The sequence below is a fragment of the Arachis ipaensis genome, chromosome B3 (assembly GCF_059453495.1).
Source record: "Arachis ipaensis isolate K30076 ecotype BB chromosome B3, ASM5945349v1, whole genome shotgun sequence".
Lineage (NCBI taxonomy): Eukaryota > Viridiplantae > Streptophyta > Magnoliopsida > Fabales > Fabaceae > Arachis > Arachis ipaensis.
In genome coordinates, this window is record NC_142438.1 from 12182508 (window position 1) to 12202718 (window position 20211).

Sequence of the window (20211 nt, forward strand, 5' to 3'; positions counted from 1 at the left end):
GCAAAAACTTTTTAGTTTATTTTTTTGGTCAAACATATTAGAAAACTGGCAATCCAAACTTAGTCACACTACACACTCACACACAAAATATTTTAAAAATTTTTCATCTCAACTAAATTTTAAACCTGAGTATAATTATTCACGAGGCGAATGAATTACCGTTGTGCCAGTTCTTAGTTTGATAGTTTCCAATTGAAACTCTCTTTTCTTTTGGGTATTAATTCGAACTCTAACTACAAAGAAAACTCTTCAACGTTTCACCCCAACTTTCAGAAAGCTAACTCTGGTTGGCTAACTTGGTACTAAGCTGTTGGTCATGCTAGGAAGCCCAATTATAAGTGAACAAGCCCACAAGCAAAAATTACAAACAGAAGTAAAAGTTAGCAGTGGCACAGACAAAAAGATCAAAATAAAAACAGGCTAAAAAATTTGGATATGGAAGTAGGAGGAGTGTTATACTTTAACGTAATAATTTTTTTTGTATTTTTAAATTATAGGAAGTACACAAATTGGATCTGAGTTGTGTTTAAAAAATTTTAAAAATTTGGAATACACAAATCGGATCTACCAATTTGTGTTTAAAAAATAAAAAAATTTGGAGTACACAAATCGGACTGTCCGATTTATGTACTCCAAATTTTTTTAATTTTTTAAACACAAATCGGACGTTCTGAGTACAGAAATCAGACGGTCCGATTTGTATTCCGTAAATTAAATCATCACAATTTAAAAAAACACCATTATTAACCCAATATTAAAAATAAAAATGTGATAAAACAAGCACAGACAATTACCACAAAAAAAAAAAACACAAATAAAAAGATAAAAAATAAATATAAAAATAAAAAATCAAATTGGATTGTTTTAGTGAATAATTCACTAGCCCGCTTAAACAAGCGTAGGGAGTTTACCCTTATACATGCAATAACTCATGGCAAACCTTTAAATAGAGTTCAGCGAAAAATTAATCTTTAATTTGTCGGACTAAGAGATACGTGAAAAATAAAATAAAATAAAATAAAATTAAAATAAAAAGAAAAAGAAAAAGAAAAAGAAAAAGAAGAAAAAGGTGGTTCCCAGTTACAGGGTGACAGGGTAGTATCCTTAACACGTATTCTGTTCAGACTGAGAGACTCAGATCATCATCTTTCAACCGCGAACACCCAAAGCCAAAATCTCTGCTTCTACTCTCTTCACTTTTCGCCTCGCATCTGGTTCGTTCCCCCTTCTCCATCTTTTTTCTTTTTATTCTAAATCCTCCAATTTTACTCCTTTCGTTTCTGATCTTCCTTATGTTTTCGATCCTGTAGAATCATATTGCTTATGCTGTTTCTCATGCACTATGTTTATATGATTCCCAATTACCATTGTAGGGTTTCCAATTTGAAACCAATTTTGTCTCTATTCTGATCTTAACTTACTGTTTTGGAATTTGGATCTCTATAATAAATATCCACCTTACACTATTTCTCCACTGTTGCAGTTATAACCACCTCTCTGCTTCAATTAATTATTGAAAGTAATAGTCTCTTTATCCCGCGTTCTTAAGTTTTCGATTTCGGTTTCTATTTCATGCTGCGCACTCCACTTCAATCTTTTTGTTCCATGGAATTGAATATTGAAATGTGAAACCACTAGCTTGTAGATATTCCAATATAGCTTAGCTGGCAGAGAAGCCTCTGTAATTCATAGTTAGTTACCTTATTTGAGAAGTAGCCAGGCTCAATTGAAGGCCATTCAGGTTTTCATTAAATAAAGACACTGAATTTATATGGTTGTAAAGCTCTCCAATGAGTACATATCTCTTCCCCTGTTTTCTTTTGTGTTCCACTTCAGCTTTTCCCCTCAATAACAAAGCCAAATTCTTTTACATTACGTTGCTTAACAGGAATTGATTTTTATTTCCTGGAACAGAAATGGGAAAAACACTTCATGTTCTTTCTTTCTTTTTTTGGGTGGCAGTTATACTATTTCTAATTCTAATATGTTATACATGTGATGAATCTGAAATTCTGCTGAATGTGCAGTAATAGCAAGTATTCAATGGCCTTTATCATTGTTGTAGAGTAAATGGAAGGAGAAGTGGTTGCACGACTGTTCCAAGGATATCAGATATTTGCTGGCGATTAAGTTATTTCTTCTTGAACAAAAACCTCAATGGTAGCCCCAAAATTTTCTACTAAGCCAAAAATATGCTACAGGCCCATTCGACCTTCTGACTTAGAGACTTTAGAGCATATCCATACGAAACTGTTTCCCATCAGGTCAGATAATGAAAAATTGAAAATGTTTCAGTGTTTTAGGTATGTGCCCATGAAATTGTGTTACTTAGAAGTCTTGTCAATTTTTCAGGTATGAAGCTACTTTCTTCCACGATGTGGTAAATGGATGTGACATTGTGTCATGGGGAGTTGTAGACTCTAATCGACCAGATGGCCGGTGTGATGAGCTCATTGGATTTGTGACAGCACGGGTTGTTTTTGCGAAAGAAAGCGAGGTTGGTCTTTGTTTTTGATTTCTCCAAACAGATTTAACAAGTTTTGTGCATCTGTGCCTGCTTGAATTTTAGACTGAAAGAAAAGCTGTGAGTTTTAAGTCTTCTAACCTGTGTTAAAGCATCATTCATTTGTAAAGTATGAATCTTTATTGCTTTGATGAATTATTTGGTGATTTTAAAGGATATATTTTATATAGCAAACTGTTAATTGAAAACTTATTTAGGATGCATTAATAGTCTTAAAAAGCAAATATCAGTTGCAGTTCATGCTATGGCTACAAACCAACTAACCAAGGCAAACTTGATGAGAAAGTTTAGTGCTTAAAATCTGTAATCTGATTCAATAAATTGTTTTGATTCCAAAATAATCAAGACAAACATGATCTTATACTAGTTTTTAATACTCACAATCTGATTAAGTTGTTTTGTTATTTTGTTAGTTTTCTACTGCTAACTTCCGTTGGATAATGGCTTGATAAAATTGACTTCACAAGAAATATACAAATTGTCTCCTAGGATAGGCCCTTTTTAGCATACAAAATTTTTATTGCCTTCACTTACTGATAATTGTGAATCTTTGCTGATTAATCTTATTCCTGTAGATAGTGGATCTGCTTGGATATGACTCGGCCAAATCAGATCAAACTTTAGTTTACATTCTGACGCTTGGAGTAGTGGATACTTATAGGAATCTTGGAATCGGTAGGAGTTTGTATCTTTTTCAATATTGGATTTCTGCATGTATAATTGGTAGTTTAGCAGTCTAATTTATGCCCCATCTGCAGCATCTTCTCTGATTAAGGAGGTCATAAAATATGCTTCAAGCATTCCAACATGCCGAGCTGTTTATTTGCACGTAATTTCTTACAACAACCCGGCAATCTTTTTGTACAAGAAAATGTCTTTCAAGTGCATAAGGAGGCTGCAGGGTTTTTATTTAATCAATGGCCAACATTATGATTCATACTTGTTCGTGTACTATGTAAATGGGGGACGATCTCCTTGCTCACCATTGTAAGTACAAAACACCTTCTTTTCCTTGACTCGTTGGCACTAAATCAATATTTTGGAAAACTAACCAGATGTTGAACCAGTAAAGCTTTTGGTTCATGATCCAATTGGTTCAACCAGCTAAATTAGTAATTGAACAGTTATTATATATCCTGGTTGAACAAAAAAAAAAACTACTTGAACCGAGAACATGAATGGTTCACACTGTAATCGGTTTAAAACATCGCATTACACATTTTTTAATTAACCTTTTAAAAGATAATGTATGATTTTTGCACCTTTACTATTCATTTGGATTTGGGACATGAGTTCTTCTTAAACCTTTTTTTGCCCAATCAAATTAGGTAACCAATAAGGGTCTTCTTTATTGATATGTACATCTTATTATTTTGTGACAAGTATTTCGTTTCTATGATTAAAAAAATTGTTGTTTTTAACTCATATCATGTGGCACATAATGAAACACTACCTTAATTGGATTTCAATCCAATTTACAAATTGCAAGCGCCTTTTGTATTTCGCGGACATGCATATCTTTTTGCACTTCTATTTAAACACAAGTAAAATCGCCTCAAGAATTGTAATTCCAACTTCTCATTTCAGAGAGCTACTTGCCGCAATAGTAAGTTACTTGAGGAGCGGCTTTAAGTTGATGGCTGCAAGGCTGTGCAAGAGTGACGACAGGAAGATCTCAAAGTGGGCAAAGTGTAAAGAAAGCCATTCTCTTGTGTCCCCAACACATAACAAGAGAAACCTAGCAGTGGAGTGTACTGGATATGATGTTGTTTAATCCTATATTTATTTATTTATTGTTTCTTTTTTAGTCTTTACCCTTCCTACTATTACCTGTATCATTCAACTCTACTCTTGATTGCCTCCAGAAAAGGTTATATTGAAACCAAATAATACCTATTGTAACTACCACGTGCTTAATAAACTTCCCATCTCCTGTAGAAGTTTTTACTGTTTGTGCAAGCTATGTGATATTGTTGACCATTTTAACAATGATAAATTGCATTGAGTTTCCATAAACCTAAATAGTATTGTACACAACACACTCTGATTTGTAAAGACATACACTAACAATTGAGGTTAAATGATATCATACTCGGTATCATTGAATTCTTTACTGTGTGATATGATACTGTCCTCCCTTGTAAACATGGACCTATTAGTACATGTAGATGTCATTTAAGCATTGGTAGTTAGTTGAAACAATGGAAGCAGAAATGGTATCTCAATATGGAGTGAAATTCTAACTTCTAAAGGTTCATATTTTCTAACTTTTACAAACCAGTTAGTAGTTTCAGATTTTGTTCTACCTTTATTTTTGTATCTTATTTCTACATGTCTTGAGAGTCAACAACTCCATACACAAACTTTGCCTCTACATTCCTATGTAACAAAATGAATCTATCTATGAACTCTACAAAGGATGATTTGGTGTATCTGGCATATTTGAGTAATCAGAAACCTCCAGTACCAGTGGGTGTATGTCTGATTTTGGATTATATTGCTGAAACACTACAACAGAAGCAGAAGTGGAGAAATCTGAAGAAGCCAAGTAGCTTCCAACAGGACCAAGCTCTGAACAATCACTTGTGTTTACCAAAGGTGCTACTTGTGGAATCCTACCTACCAAAACTAGATTGCTCCTACTCTTTTCCATCAATACATTTTTAACATCATCTTTGTTTTCCACCAACCTTTCCTCATACACTATAGATTCTTCACTACTACTGCTTACACTTAAGAACTCAGACCAAAACTGGTCATCCTCTCTTTTATCTTCATCAATGGTTGTTCCATCAGCCACAGTTATTACCTTCTTGTCCTTGTTTGCTGTTAGACCAACCAAGTTGGCACCAAAGGCGAATGTCTGCCCTGGTGGAGCTATAAACTTGATGACAGTAAGCAAAATTCCGGGATGCTCAGCCAATCTCATACCATAGGCTAGTGCTTCGCGGTCATCACGTCCTCCAAAGAATGCAGCCACTACATTGTAGGAAACATCACTGGCTGGAACTTGTCTTTCCCCTCCAAGGCCACGATCAACCAAAATTCCCACGGAGCAAGGAGCATGGCTCAGGACATTATTATTCACCATCCGAAATGAATGTCCTAGTGACTCCATAGTCCCATCAATGCGTTGGTGTTTGTGGAATGGGAGGAGAATCATTGCTGCTCTCTTTTGGTGCGCGCTGGCGCAGATATCCTCATGGATATTACTGAGAGAAGAGATTGCTGTCATGGGGCGAACATTGACGCTGCTTAGGGGTCCAAAAGCCTGAAATGCGATCACCAAATTATCTTTGCCATCATGTATTTTGTTCCAAAAGGGAAGTCCATTGTTGCGCGCCTTATGAACCATTGTGATGGCTGAAGGTCTCTCTGAGAGTTCCATCAAATGCATAGCATATATGCAAAGTTTCCCTCTCCTTCTAGTTCCCCTTGATGACTCTATCAAATTGATCAAGGTAGGAATATTCCGGTTGCTATGGAAGCAAGCTAGCACCCGAAGCTCAGTGTCAGGATCCTTGCGCTGGATCATCTTATGCTCGTATGGTACTCCTCTTCGAGCTGGCTTATACACTGCCATAACTATTGGAGTTGTGATGAAGGTGGTGAACAATGCCATCAAAACACATATTGCAAATGCCTGATCATTCAATACCTTCATTTGCAAGAAATATGATAGGTGAAATGGTGAGAAATATATGTCATCAAAAACTACTAGTGAGTACTAACTTTTGCCAATGTCTCAAGAAAAGTAACTATATTAAGAAACTGGAGAAAATAACATTTGATGACAGAAGATACCCATACCTTGCGATCCTTGCCAATGTTGAGAACAATGAGCTCCACCAATCCCTTGGTGTTCATGAGAAATCCAAGTGCCAAGGCTTCTCTAAAAGGAACTTTACATAACAATGAAACAGAGAATGTGCCAATGACCTTTCCAAAGCAAGCAGTGAATATAACTAGTGCTAGCAATCCCCAAGAAAGTGCTCCTCTTATACTTGACACATCAGTCTTCAATCCACTTGACACAAAATACAGTGGTAAGAAAAGGCCTGTTACAATGTCTTCTATCTTCTCTGTCAATACCTCAGCAAAAGGGCCATCCTTGGGAACAATTACGCCTACTACAAATGCGCCAAAGAGCGCGTGGATGCCAATGGCATCCGTGACAAAGCTGCAAGCCAGGACTAGTGTCAAGGTAAAGCATATGTAGGTCTCCTTCACTGGCTCGCCCTCAAGCGAATGCTTAGCCATTATGTTAAGAATTGGTTTAATGGCAAAGATGGCAAAGAGAACAAAACCAGCACCACAAAGCAAGACCCAAAGTGAAATCAATGGGGAAGTTTCTGAGCCAGAGAGGGCTATGGCCAGAGCAAGTAGTATCCATGCTGCAACATCATTGACAGCTGCAGCCGACATTGCTATGCGTCCAACATCAGTTGTGAGGAGTTTAAGCTCAGCTAGGATGCGAGCTAGGACTGGAAAGGCTGTGATTGAGAGTGCAACTCCCATGAAGAGAAGGAATGGTGTTGGATTAGTACCTTTGGAAATGGTGGCTTTGAGAGCAAATGATGTTCCAATGCCAAGTACAAAAGGGAATGTGATCCCTGCAAGGGCTATGCACAAGGCCTTAGCTCCTGTTTTTCGAATCGAACTAATGTCTAGCTCAAGACCAACCAGAAACAAGAAGAACAAAAGACCAACATTGGCTAATGTCTCAAGAACAGTTAAACTTTTGTTGGGGAAAACTGTCTTAAGGAATTTCTCATATCTCCCAATTGCAGATGGCCCAAGTAGTATTCCACCCTGCATTAGAATTTTGAGGACCAAGAAATTCATGAAACAAGATTTAATTGGATATGGCAATGATTTGCATAAAAAAGAAAAAATCTTTCATGTCATAGTTTCAAGGCAAGGATTCATGCAATGAAGGGTCTAATTCTTATTCATGAAAAACTTACAATAATTTCTGCAATGACTCTAGGTTGTTTGAGAGGCCTGCAAATCAGTGCAAGGAATCTGGTGAAGGCAACAACCAAACATATCTGAAGGATCAACAATGGAAGTGCAAAATCCAAAGGGTTTTCATGTTGGAATGCTCCGTTGGATACAGCTTTCATTGGTGTTGAACATGTTGAAGAATTAGGAGGAGCAGTAGTGGCCATTTCCAATGGATTCAGGCCTTACTAACAGAAGAAAAAAAAAGAGAATTATCGAGACACATAGAAAGGTTCATATGTGCATGGAATGAGAAAGAATGTGAAGGGACAAAACATGTGTCAACACTAGCTAATGTGACCAATTTGTGAACACACACAAACGCGAATTTCTGATAGATGGTGAATGGTGAAAGATCAAAGGCAATGAACTTTTTGAGGTTTGCTTCTTTTCCTATAGATAGTATCTCGTGTTATAAGGGCTATGCATTTTGTTATGATGGAAAATGTTCACTCTCTTATATATGAATAGGAAGTGTTGAGAGGTTTATTTTAACTATATAGTTAACTACACGTACGGTTCAAATCCTACTTTGCATGAAGAAAGTTGATTAATTCATTTAGAATATTGGTGTGGCTTATTTTTATATTTATAAACTTTTTTATCTTAGTAGGTATAAAATGAGTCATTCATTACTATTCGTTATAATATTTCGATTTTTTTTTCTCAGAAAGCAAACAAAATCATATTTTTAATGATTTATTATTATTGCTATTATTATTTTTGGTCATATGATAATTAATTTCATTCACTGCAGTTTTGTAGGACAAAGCTTGTTATTCCTGGATTTTAAAACAAACAAACAAATAAATAATCATGTTTTTATAGGGCTAAATAGAAGAGTTTATTTTTTGTAAAATTTAAATGCGCTCAAAAGCTAGACCTAAGAAGCCAACGGACTATAGATATAATTTTTCTATACTCACTTAGAAGTTGCAGTTTAAGTGTGTGTTTGGATTACAGTTTGTAAACGGGAGTTTGCATAAAATTGATTTTGTAAAATTGATTTTGATGAAAAGTAAGTTTGTGTTAACGTAATTTATGTTTGGCAATTTTTATATCAAAATTGATTATAGTAAAATAAATCTTGTTTGGATTATACTACTCAAAATCATTTTTAGATGAAAAATTACAAAAGAGACATCAATTTAAATAATTTTTTTATATACATGCAAAATTAAAACGCTAACAAAAATAATATAAAAAATATTTATCATATAAATAAAATAAATATAATAAAAAATAAAAATATGGAAAAAAGTACTATAAATTTTATAATATCAAACAAAAAGAAAATATTCTATAATTTTTTTTAGTACGGTCAGTACTCTTTAATTTAGTATTATTTTGGACAATAATCCATTTCCTTTATTGTATCAACTATTTTTCATTATCTATGACTCTATTGTTACTTATAATTAGTTTTTATTTATTTTGTCTTTTTTTTTATAAGATCATAATTTATATTATAAAATTTTGATAATAAATGTAGTATATAATAATTACAATTATAAATTTTATAAAATCAGAATAAAAAATAAAAAATTAATACAAAACAAAAATAGAGTACATCAAAGAATAAAAAAAATTGATACAGATAAGAAATAATAAAAATATCATAAAACCAACAACATATAGAAAAAATAAAATAAAAGGTAAATAAAATTCATATGAATAAAATTAAATAAAAAAATAAAAAAATTTCATACACAACATAAATACAATGCAGTAAAGGAGGATAGAAAAAAAAAGAATTCATATGAACAAATAATAATAAAAATATCATAAAATTAATAAAATATCTAAAAATTAGAGCATAATAAAAAAATCAACAACATTTGTTATATGAATAAAAAAAATACAATAAAATAAATAAAAATCACATGAACAAAGTCAAACAAAAATAAAAAAATTTTATAAAAAATATACATATAAAAAATAGTATAGTAAATGATAAAAAAAACTCATATAAAAACATAACATGAGAAATTAGAATACTACACAAATAATATAAAAATATTTATCCTATAAATATAAAATACAATAAAAAATATAAAAATTAAAATATGAAAGTGAGTACTAAAAATAATAAAAAAAATTAAAATATTCACTTTGCTAGTGATTGAAACAAATTTGAACCATTTTGATGAAAAAAAATTGGAACTAAGAACAAGTAGGAAGAACTATAGATCCTTTGTATAGAAGAAAATGAAGGATATGATTGGTAAAAAAGAAATAAAATTTTCACCTAATTTTCTAAGATAATCAGTTACCATGAACGTGAAACACAGAAGCTACAAATTTTAGCTTCTCCTGAACGTACGTTTAAAGGCAGAATCACTTATGCGTTCAGAAGAATAAAAGTTGCCAAACATAAAAGTGAAACTTTCAAGAGAATCAAACATGCTTCTTTCCTCCTCAACGCGTTTGCCAAACACACCCTAAGTCTTATTTCTAATTAAAACAAAAGAAAAAAGCTAGACCCAAGAAAAGGGAGAGTGTGTGCGTGCCTGTAGGGGTGCACAGACCCGGCCCGACCCGAAGGCCCGACCCGGTCCCGAACACTTTTGGGGCTAATTTGGTGTGATTTCGTCGGGTTTAGGGCCGGGTAAGGGTCTAAAAAATAGACCCGGTCATTATTTCGGGTCGGGTCCGGGCCATAGCTCGGGCCACCCGAAGTCGGTCCGGTGGCCCGGTCATCATACACAATTAATATTTTGTGTTATTAGTGATGGATCATGACTATTCTTATGTGGAATTTAAGTATTGTAAATCTTAATATTTTGTGTTATTAATCATTATAAGACTATAAGTTAATGTTTTATATTTAGAATGCATAAGACTTTAGACTAATGCATAATATTGTGTTATTTGTATTGATTTAAATATTTGGTATTATTAGACAATATTAGTATTGATTGTGGTTATACTTTAGTATTGATTGTGGTTATGCTTTAATTTTGAAGAAGGGTTGGTTCTTGTTATATTTTTTTAATTGAATTTTACCATGTTAAATAATGGTTGGAGTCTTGGAAATTTAGATATTTTTACATGTTAGCTTACAAGAAGGTATCAACGTAATGTAATGTTAACGGCCCGGTTTTCACCCGGTATAATTGTGGCCCGAAAGTGTATTGGTTTCATCGGGTCTAGGGTCGAGTTCGAGTCTAATAAATAGACCCGATATATATTTCGGATCGAGTCTGGATCACATCAAACCCGACTTCACCCGACCCATGTGCACCCCTACGTGCCTGTTAGCGTGAGTGTTTTTTTTTTTTTTTTTGGACTGTGCGTGAGTGAGTATTTAAGTTGACCAATCAAGACAAAAAAAAAAATTGACCAAGAAAAAATCTTGTGTAAATTATGTCAAAAAATATAATCTATGACCCAAAGTCCCAAGCAGAATTCAAAGTAAATCATGTCCACATAAATATATTAGCTTTAGAATACCCAAAATAATATTATAATAATATATTAGTTTCAGCACAAATAATAAATTATTAATGTTTTTATTTATGCAAATTGCAAACCTTATTGGGGTAAGTTTATCTAATGTTTAAAGTAGTTTTAAACTAGTTAAAAGTTCAAGCTTCCAACTTTAATTGGGCATAAGCTACGATACATGTGGATTAAAATTAAATTAATCTTTAACTAATTTAGATTGATCTAATGATTAATTTATTGGTTCTTTAAATGTGTTGATAGAAATGTCGTTTTAGCAACTTATTAGTACATAACAAATTCTTAAATAAAACTCTTAATACTTTTTTTAATAGAATACAAACAAAATAAAATATAAACAAAATAACCTTAGAAATATAATAGATTACAAGTAGAACATATGATAAATCACCAATATGAATTTATGAGGCAAATACTAATGTATAATCATGCAATTGAAGTAGTTAAGAACTATTTTTGGTACATAGTGGAAGCATTTGACCTTTTTTTTTTTTGTCAGTAAATTAGACAACTCCCAATCTTAGATAATCCAATGAATTAGATAATTCTCAATTTTAGATATATAACACATCTACACACTCTTCACACATCACATTTTTTTCTCAATTATATTCTCTAGAATTTAAATCCTAGACCTTTGACCTAGAAAGGAGAAGATATGCCATTAAAGCTAAGGCTTATTAGCAGTGGAAGCATTTGACTAAACTGAAAATGAAGTTTTACCACATTATTCCCTACTTGATAAACAGGCCTGGCCTGCCATCGTTGCTAAACCCTAGAAAAACTATATTATTTTTCCTTTTTTCTGAAAAAAAAATTATAGGAATCTTTAGGAGCTAACTTCAGCACAAATTTGAGCCTGCAAATTTGTCGTCACATATACTACAACTTATATAGCGGGGTTATTTGCGAGGTTCAATTTATAATTTAATTCAGTTTATGTTTCTTAATCAAAAAATTATGTATTAATAAAAAAGTTATCATTATCAATAAAAGTTTAATTTCATTTCTTTATAATTTCACATACCTACTACATCTAATATAAAAGACTGCACTCACTATATATTTAAATTATTTTTTAATAATTAACAAAACAAAATATATATTAATTATTAAAACATATTAATATCAAAACAGAATTTATTATAAAAGATATAGACATAAAACAATTATAAAATTATAATAATATAATTTTAATCATTTTTATTTTCTGAATTAAATTAAACTTACGGTAAGGTCTAGATTGGATTGGATATAAACAAATCCACGTCTCACATTTGCCTTGTGGGGACCTATATATATATATGAAGATAGGCTTTATTTTTGTGCAAATTAAATTAAAGAGAGAAGATGTTTGGGAAGGTTGAGCATGAACTAGAGCTTGAGGTGGCAGCAAGTGAAGCATGGAAGCTGTTTGGGACACTTGAGATTGCAAAATTTGTTGAGAAAGAGATGCCACAAATCTTTCAGAAGGTGGAGTTGACGGAAGGAGATGGTGCTCTTGGAACTGTTCTCAAACTAACTTTTGTTCCAGGTAATTAATTTAAATACTCAAATTAATTAGGGTTACTCGTGTATTTTTCTCATTTTTCTAATTTATTCCATCATATTGACCTTAATTCACTACCTATTGCTATTTAGAATTTTTATACTTGCTTATAATGGAAAATGTATACTGCTAGTTAGGTATTAGGTAATCGTTTGTTTTATTTATTTATTTCAATTAATGAAGATTGAGGAGTTTTTTTACCAGTAAAAAAATGTCAGAGCTAGGATATCTTGTTAGCTAGAATTACTCAATTAATAATATTGTTTGATTAATTGTTTTATAGAAGTGTTGAATGACATTGATTTGGTTGACATGGATGTTAATTAGGCATTCCGGGGCCACCAAGTTACAAGGAGAAGTTCACAAAGATTGATAATGAGAAACGCATAAAGGAAACAGAGGTAGTTGAAGGAGGGTACTTGGAGTTAGGGTTCACTCTATTTAGGGTTAGATTTGAAGTGATTGAAAAAGGTGAAGATTCAAGCATAATCAAATCCACAATTGAGTATGAACTCAAAGAAGATCATGCTGCTAATGAATCACTTGTTTCCACTCAGATACTTGCAAATATTGCTGAACTTGCAAAGAATTATCTCAACAAAAACAAGGCTCCAAAATAAGCTTAGCATAAATATCTCAATAAAATAATTATTGCGTTTTAGTTTTGAGATTGAGAGACACCTATGCTATTAAATGAGAATTCATTGATATAGAATGTTGTATTTCTTTGATCAGTAAATGTCATGATTTTTTTATTTTATTTTTCAATATATCTCTAACCTGATAAAATAAGGATTAATTCGTTACGGATTTAAACAAATTTTATCAATTTAATTATTAGTAGTACATACATAATTATTAGGTCTTGTTCTATCAATTCTAAGATGAGCTGCAAACTAGACTAGGCTTTGGGGTTAAGTGGTATTATATATTAGTAATTTTTTATTTGGTATGTCTATAGTGGTTTTATTGTTGTCATATTATAAGGAAAATTAGTGTTTTTAACTTGGATAGAGATTCTGATTTTTATTCTCTGCTATGATTTCAGTAACGTTTCTTGTAATCAGTTTGTATTAATAATACCATATTAGACAAATTTTGTTATTTTATCTCATTTCATGCAAATTCAGCTTTTCCTCACCCATAGTGTAAATAATTACTGCCTCTTATTCTTTCATCTTTTTTTTGGTATATTATTTCTCTCTTTTTTTTGGACATTCTCTCATCTTTATTTCTACCATATTTCTTACTTTACAACATTTATAATTTATTTTTAAAAATATTTAAAAAATTACAAGTTCTCGTTTTAGGCCAATTTTCTGGTGCCGATTATTTTGATATCAAATTTGTCTAATTTTTCTTTTGAAGTATATTTTTAATATTTTGAAATTATTTATTTTCATATTATTTAAACTAAATATTGACTCAATTTTTTTTAGTAATTAGACACCAAAATTTAGGTATTATATCAATCACTTTCTTTTTAGAAAAACAGTAACAACTTCTTTTTCTTGGGTCAGAACATTACAAATTCTTGGGCCTCATTGTGTTTAATTTCATAATTTTTTTGTACTGATTGAAGGCCTAAAATCCAGAAGGGGATTATATTGTGTGAAGCTGGCCCAACAAGGAGTCAAAAAGGAATATAGAAAATTGCCGTGAGAGTTAGGGCTTTTAACCACACACTCTTTTTGAAAGTGCTATCTATGATGGTACAAAATTTTTAATTTCAGGATGCAAGGCCTTAGTCTAGTGGTGATATGATTACTTTTATTTTGCAACAGGTACATTCAAGTTCCAGACTTGGCAGAGGTCACATAGTGAATAAAAATTCTTAGGGTTTAGGGTTTAGTGAATAAAATTCTTATGTTAGAACTAAATTGGGTTGGTATAGTGGTTAGCTCGTTAATCCACTAGTTGGGAGCTCGAATTTGGTTTTGTGCATGTAGCAACCCATTGACCAGCAGTTCTGATCCGTGTGAAAAACCAAAAAAAAAAAAAAATCTTAGTATTGTGTATGCAAAAATATATAATAGGTGAGTATTATGATGTTATAATACCCATGTTTTCCAAAAAAATCCTGTTTAACAAAGAAAAATATCAGTATTCGAGTTTTATTTTAAAAACCTGTCCGAAATGAAATTAACTAATAATATCCTAAGTCTTAAAGAATAAAAAGTATGGCTTTTTCAATATAGTAAATGCATTTAATATATAACATACAAATGTTTTTATCATTCAACCCAACTGAATTGAGGTATATAAAAAAGGAGAGGTCTATCAATAAGAATCTTTTTAATTTCCAAATTAAGACACTAAATTATCTACTATCTAGACAAACAAACACTCATCATTGATTACCGCAGAAAAAGAAAACCGGATATTGTGTAGTTTTGCAATCTCTTAAATTTTGTCCGTGTGTTTTTTCGAAACAGTTTTGTGATAAGAAACTTTGAATTAACTGAAATCTAGTGTTTATATTCATCTCATGTATACAGATATTTAAATTTGTCGGCAAGGATAAATATTCAATATATTATGAAATTATGGCATATATTATGCAAATTGGATTCTGCGCTATAAAGATCCATTGGAGTATTGGTAGAAGAAAATATGAATGGTTAAAAAATCTTTAATTTGTTGAATAGTCTTCTAGAGTAAGCTTCTGACCTTACTAGGTGTGGTAAATCTTTTGCCCAAAGAATTAATGTTCCTTATGATGCCAACTCTCCAACTCTCCTATTAATTATTGATCTATGCCTTCACGGACACTTTATTTAATTGTCATGTCCGCATATCGGACATATTTTAGATACGACACTCGTCCGACACACGTGTCTATCGTGTCCAACCATATTTTAATAAAAAAAAAAATTTTTTCGGACACACTTAGACACACTTAAATACCATCACGTGTCAGCGTGTCCAATTTTATTTTTAACATGTATTTTTAAAATAAGTTTAGAAATAATATATATTATTATTTATTAAAACAAAAAATATTTTAAATACTTTTGTATAATTAAAAGAAGATATTAAAAATAATTAAAAAATTATTTTATATTTTAATACTAATAAAATATCAAAAATTTATTGTAATTTATGTAAAAAATACTTTATATTTAAAATACATGGCGTGTCCCCGTGTCTTATAAGATTTTAAAATTTGTATGTCCGCATGTCCCGTGTCGTGTCCCATATCCGTCTCGGTGTCTGCGCATCATAAATAATTATTTATTTAATTAATGGCGGCTTATTCTCGTACTAATAATCAGTTATCAAAATCGAACTCGACCGATTCGACTGGAAAATCGGTGAACCGGACCTATATTGGTCCGGTCCGATATTTAGATTACGTAAAGAAGAAAACTGATACGAACCGATCAAATTCAGAATGAACCGTTGAAAACCGGTCAAATTTCGATTCGACTGGAAAATCAGTGAATCAGACCTCCGATATTTAGATTGCGTAAAGAAAAAAACCAATACAAACCGGTCAAATTCAAAATGAACCGTTAAAAACCGGTCAAATCCGGTGAAGACCGATCCGACCGAACCGCTTGGTATTGAAAATTTAATCAAAATTCTTGAAGAAAAGGTTCGAACCCTCTCCCTCATAAATAGAAGAACCTTACACAACCACCATGCTGCTGTTGTGTTCATTGATATATATGCAAATATATATAAATATCTTTCATGAGTTTCATCAAATAATTTATTTTTATTTAATTTATTTTAATTTTAGTTATAAATTCACTAATTCTTAAATTAATTATAATTTTTTTTAACAATAATTATAAATTTATTTATTTTTTTTATAATTATATAATATCTATTAATATTATTTTTTAATAAATACTTGTAGTATATAATAGTATAATAAATATAACTTAATTAATAAATTATTAAAAATTAAAAATAATAGTTATTTTAATATAAAAAATAAAATAAAAATATTTATAATAGAATAAAAGTAATAAAATATTTATTGTTTTTGTTCTATATTATTTTAAAATAGCTTGAAATTCTTAAAATGTAAGTGAAAAAATATATTTTAAATTTTAATTTTTAATTATTTTTTATTTTTATTTATATAGGACCGAGTCAATTGGTTCAATCAATGATCCACTGGTTGAACTAATAATCAAGTGACCCAATAGCCTGACCGGTTCGATCACCGATTCGGTTCTAACAACTATGCTAATAATAAGTTGAACCACCTTCAGTTTATAATTTGACAAACCATGATCGATAATCCCTTCTATACTGATCGAATTGACAAAACCATTACAATTTCTCTAACGAAATATTATTTTAATTTAGTTAATCCAACAAGTGGCAAACATGTATGTTCTTGCTGAAGTTGACCGGTGTATAGCTCGTCCGTCGATGAATGTCTTCAAGTTTCTCCTCAGGATCGATGAGTTATACGTCGGCAATGAGAGAACAAGGGGGTGGGTACCTGCAAAAGACACTCCGACGCTCAAGTCAGTAAGTGTTTAAGAGGTAGTATAAGAATAATTCTATGAATATAGAATGTAAGACATGAAATAAAAGTTATCATGTGTTATGTTGTGTTTATAATAATTCTATGAATATAGAATGTATTCAGAATATATCTAGAATGTCTCTAGAATATCTCTAGAATGTATCTAGAATGTATCTAAAATCTATTTAAAATGTATAGTGTATATAGAGATTGATGCCTTTTATAGGCATAAAGTTGATGAATAATAGAGTTGATGATATGACCGTTGATCATTAAGTCAGAATAATGGTCATTAAGTCGGTAATAAAGGTGTCAGTTACAAAATGAATGATAATTAAGGCCGAGTTATAACTCATAATGCACAATAAAGACCGAGTTATAAGGTGACGGATCAATGTACAAGATAGGAAAGCGATAACAATATTAATATATTTAACCAATTTAACGAATTCAATGTAATTTCAAGAAGTAACATGGTAGATCTTGTTATTGTTGTTGCACACATTTTTTTTTCCCATACACGAAATCTTGCTTTAAGATTATTTTTTAATTATTTCTAAATTAATATACGGATTCATTCTTAAACTGCATTCATAGTTAATTAAACAAATGTTAATTTTTTATTTATTATATTTTATATAATAGTAGTTTAAATTTAAGAAATAGAGTACAAATTTAAAATTTAGAATTTATTATAATATTTTAAGTATTTTTTAAACTGATGCATTAAACAAATCTTTGTTTTTTTATTTATTATATTTTATATTGATAGTAGTTCAGATTTAAGAAGTAAGATAAAAGTTTAAAATTTGGAATTTATTAGGATATTTTATTTTTTGTTTTCTTTTTATTTTTAATAATAAGATAAATCTCAAGAAATACTGCCTTCTTTACTTTTTTTTTTTTTGAAGAAAAAATTCACACGTAATTATATATCTTCACGTAAAATTGATAGTTAAAAATAATTAAATAATTTGATATGTTTTAACTAAATTATCATCTAATAATTTTTAACTATTAACTTTACATTAATACAACTACATATTATTTCATTTTTACCTTTTTCAAAACACATTAGCATTCGTTTAATATACACAATTAAATATTATAATAAATATGCATAAAACAAACCTAGGTGGCTTGCAAATATGAACAATGAGGTAGTGGTGGGAGAAAAACCCTTGACAAGATCTAACTTCCTTTTAACCCCCTAATTTGACTATTGCATTCAATGATGTCACTTACACTTAAAAAAATTTTCTAATAATGCCATTAGAAGAAAACCTAGCACCAAAGATTTCTCAATATTTATTTTTAAGTGTTCCCACATTTATTATAACATAAATATTTCTTTATTGGTCAATAACTAGAGTTGGTCTTGCTCCCCTTCACTATCAGTATCTCATTGTATAATACATGCTGCAAATCATTTTATACGAAACATATTAATTAAAATGCTAAATATAATGAAGAAGATCTATAAATAATAATTTCCCTCACTGTCAATTCATTCTTGCACACTTAGTTCATGCTGCCGGATTATAACTTTATTTTAATCACTTATCATAAATGGATTTCGTGAAACTTCATGAACGAGTTATTTTTAGTTAAAATATCAAAATATATACATAAAGAATTAGCAAAGGCAACAGGGAACAAATTACAATAAATTAAATTGGTTCCACTACTCCTCAAAATAGGATATTCTTTACAGGCAAGTTAAATTTGATGATTAATTATAATAGGTAGAAGTTATTAATATACAAATTAAAATTATGTTAAGATAGATTACGGGATTATATTATTTAAAAATATTATTTATACACCAAAATTAACTATTAAAGTGTATTTATATTTTAACATGTATTTTATATTGGTGGCTGAAAAGTTAGGTCATAAAAACATGAAATAATCTTTGGTTGTCCACAGTATCCATTGAAAGGTATCAGAATCTAAGCTGAATTAAGAGAAGAGAGGGATTCCAAAAGACTCGAGAAACAGAGTCTAGAGAGCAAGAACGAGAGAGAGAAGGGAAATTGAGTTGTTTCTGTTATTGTGAGGTGTGAATACTGAACTGAACTTAGCTCAACTAAAACAGTTACAAAATCCACTACTTATAGAAAAACTAGTCACAGCTGGCATACTGTTCTGGTTGAGATCTAATTATCTTCTAACTGTATCTTACTTGAAGAGTTACTTAATACTCTATCATGCTCCCTACTTAAGTTGGCCTCTCTTTTTGATGAGTTGCTTAGTACTCTGTCACGCTCCCTGCCTTCAGATGCTTTTGTTTGTTTTGAAGCTTCTATGTTTGCTTTGTCGCAGTCTGCTGCTGCTTCTTGCCTCATGTCATGCAATTCTTCTATTTTTATATCCTTGCTAAAACTTCTGCTCACATTTAGCAAGTCACGAAAATTCAGAAATATAGCAACTGGAAGAGCCTTTGTCAGCACATCAGCTATTTGTACTGACCCTGGAATGTGGCTAATTGTCACTGCCTTCTTTGTGACATAATCTCGCAAAAAGTGTAAGTCAGTTTCAAAATGCTTGGACTTACAGTGTAGTATCGGATTTGTAGCTAGTAGAACGGCACTCAAGTTGTCACAATAGATTAGAGGAGGAGTTGCGCTGTCAAGCTTCAGTTCAATGATAAAACTCTTGATCCAAATCAGCTCAGCCACCAAGTCTGCTAGTGCTCTGTATTCGGCCTCAGTGCTGGATCGTGCCACCACTTATTGCTTTTTGGCACTCCATGATATGAGGTTTCTTCCTAGGAAAACGTAAAAGCCTCCTATGGACTTCCTATCATCTGGGTCACCGCCCCAATCTGAGTCACTGTAGGCTGTGATCTTTATGGAGCAATTTTTGTGTAGATGCAGGCCATAGTTGCTAGTGCCTTATACATACATCAAGATCCTTTTGACTATTTTCCAGTGCTCAATCAAAGGATTTTGAAGAAACTGTGACACTTTGGTGACTGTATATGCTAATTCAGGCCTTGTAATGGTTAGGTATTGTAAGCTACCCACCACTAACCTATACAGTTTGGGGTTATCAAAGCTGGGGCCTCCAAGGGCAGAGAATCTCGTGGAGCAAGGAAGAGGAGTTTGGCACGGTTTACACCCAACCATTCCTATTTTAACAAGTAAGTCTTTTACATATTTTTCCTGTGTAAGAAGC

The 20211-nt window shown here is 31.4% G+C and overlaps 3 protein-coding genes across 5 annotated transcripts; 2 read left to right on the plus strand and 1 right to left on the minus strand.

Annotated features, from left to right (window-relative positions):
• The first annotated feature begins 1038 nt into the window (after positions 1-1038).
• LOC107629510 (histone acetyltransferase MCC1) lies at positions 1039-4465 on the plus strand. Of its 3 annotated transcripts, XM_088508926.1 has the most exons (7): positions 1117-1214; positions 1484-1519; positions 2028-2264; positions 2353-2497; positions 3100-3199; positions 3283-3511; positions 4112-4465. In XM_088508926.1, the coding sequence occupies exons 3-7, from the start codon at positions 2158-2160 to the stop codon at positions 4296-4298; spliced, it is 768 nt and encodes a 255-aa protein (XP_088365052.1). In that variant the 5' UTR covers positions 1117-1214; positions 1484-1519; positions 2028-2157; the 3' UTR covers positions 4299-4465. The 3 variants fall into 3 exon arrangements, with proteins under 3 accessions (XP_016187806.1, XP_088365053.1, XP_088365052.1); XM_016332320.3 differs by lacking the exon at positions 1484-1519 and having other exon boundaries at positions 1039-1214; XM_088508927.1 differs by lacking the exon at positions 1484-1519 and having other exon boundaries at positions 1083-1214; positions 2066-2264.
• A 469-nt stretch (positions 4466-4934) lies between these two features.
• Positions 4935-7695, minus strand: LOC107632450 (cation/H(+) antiporter 19-like). The gene is made up of 3 exons (XM_016336128.3): positions 7492-7695; positions 6335-7336; positions 4935-6182 (listed from the first exon to the last, which is right to left on the minus strand). The coding sequence occupies exons 1-3, from the start codon at positions 7693-7695 to the stop codon at positions 4935-4937; spliced, it is 2454 nt and encodes an 817-aa protein (XP_016191614.1).
• Positions 7696-12310: 4615 nt separating this feature from the next.
• Positions 12311-13310, plus strand: LOC107634160 (norbelladine synthase). Its single transcript, XM_016337737.3, has 2 exons — positions 12311-12527; positions 12870-13310. The coding sequence occupies exons 1-2, from the start codon at positions 12344-12346 to the stop codon at positions 13160-13162; spliced, it is 477 nt and encodes a 158-aa protein (XP_016193223.1). The 5' UTR covers positions 12311-12343; the 3' UTR covers positions 13163-13310.
• The last annotated feature ends 6901 nt before the right edge of the window (positions 13311-20211 follow it).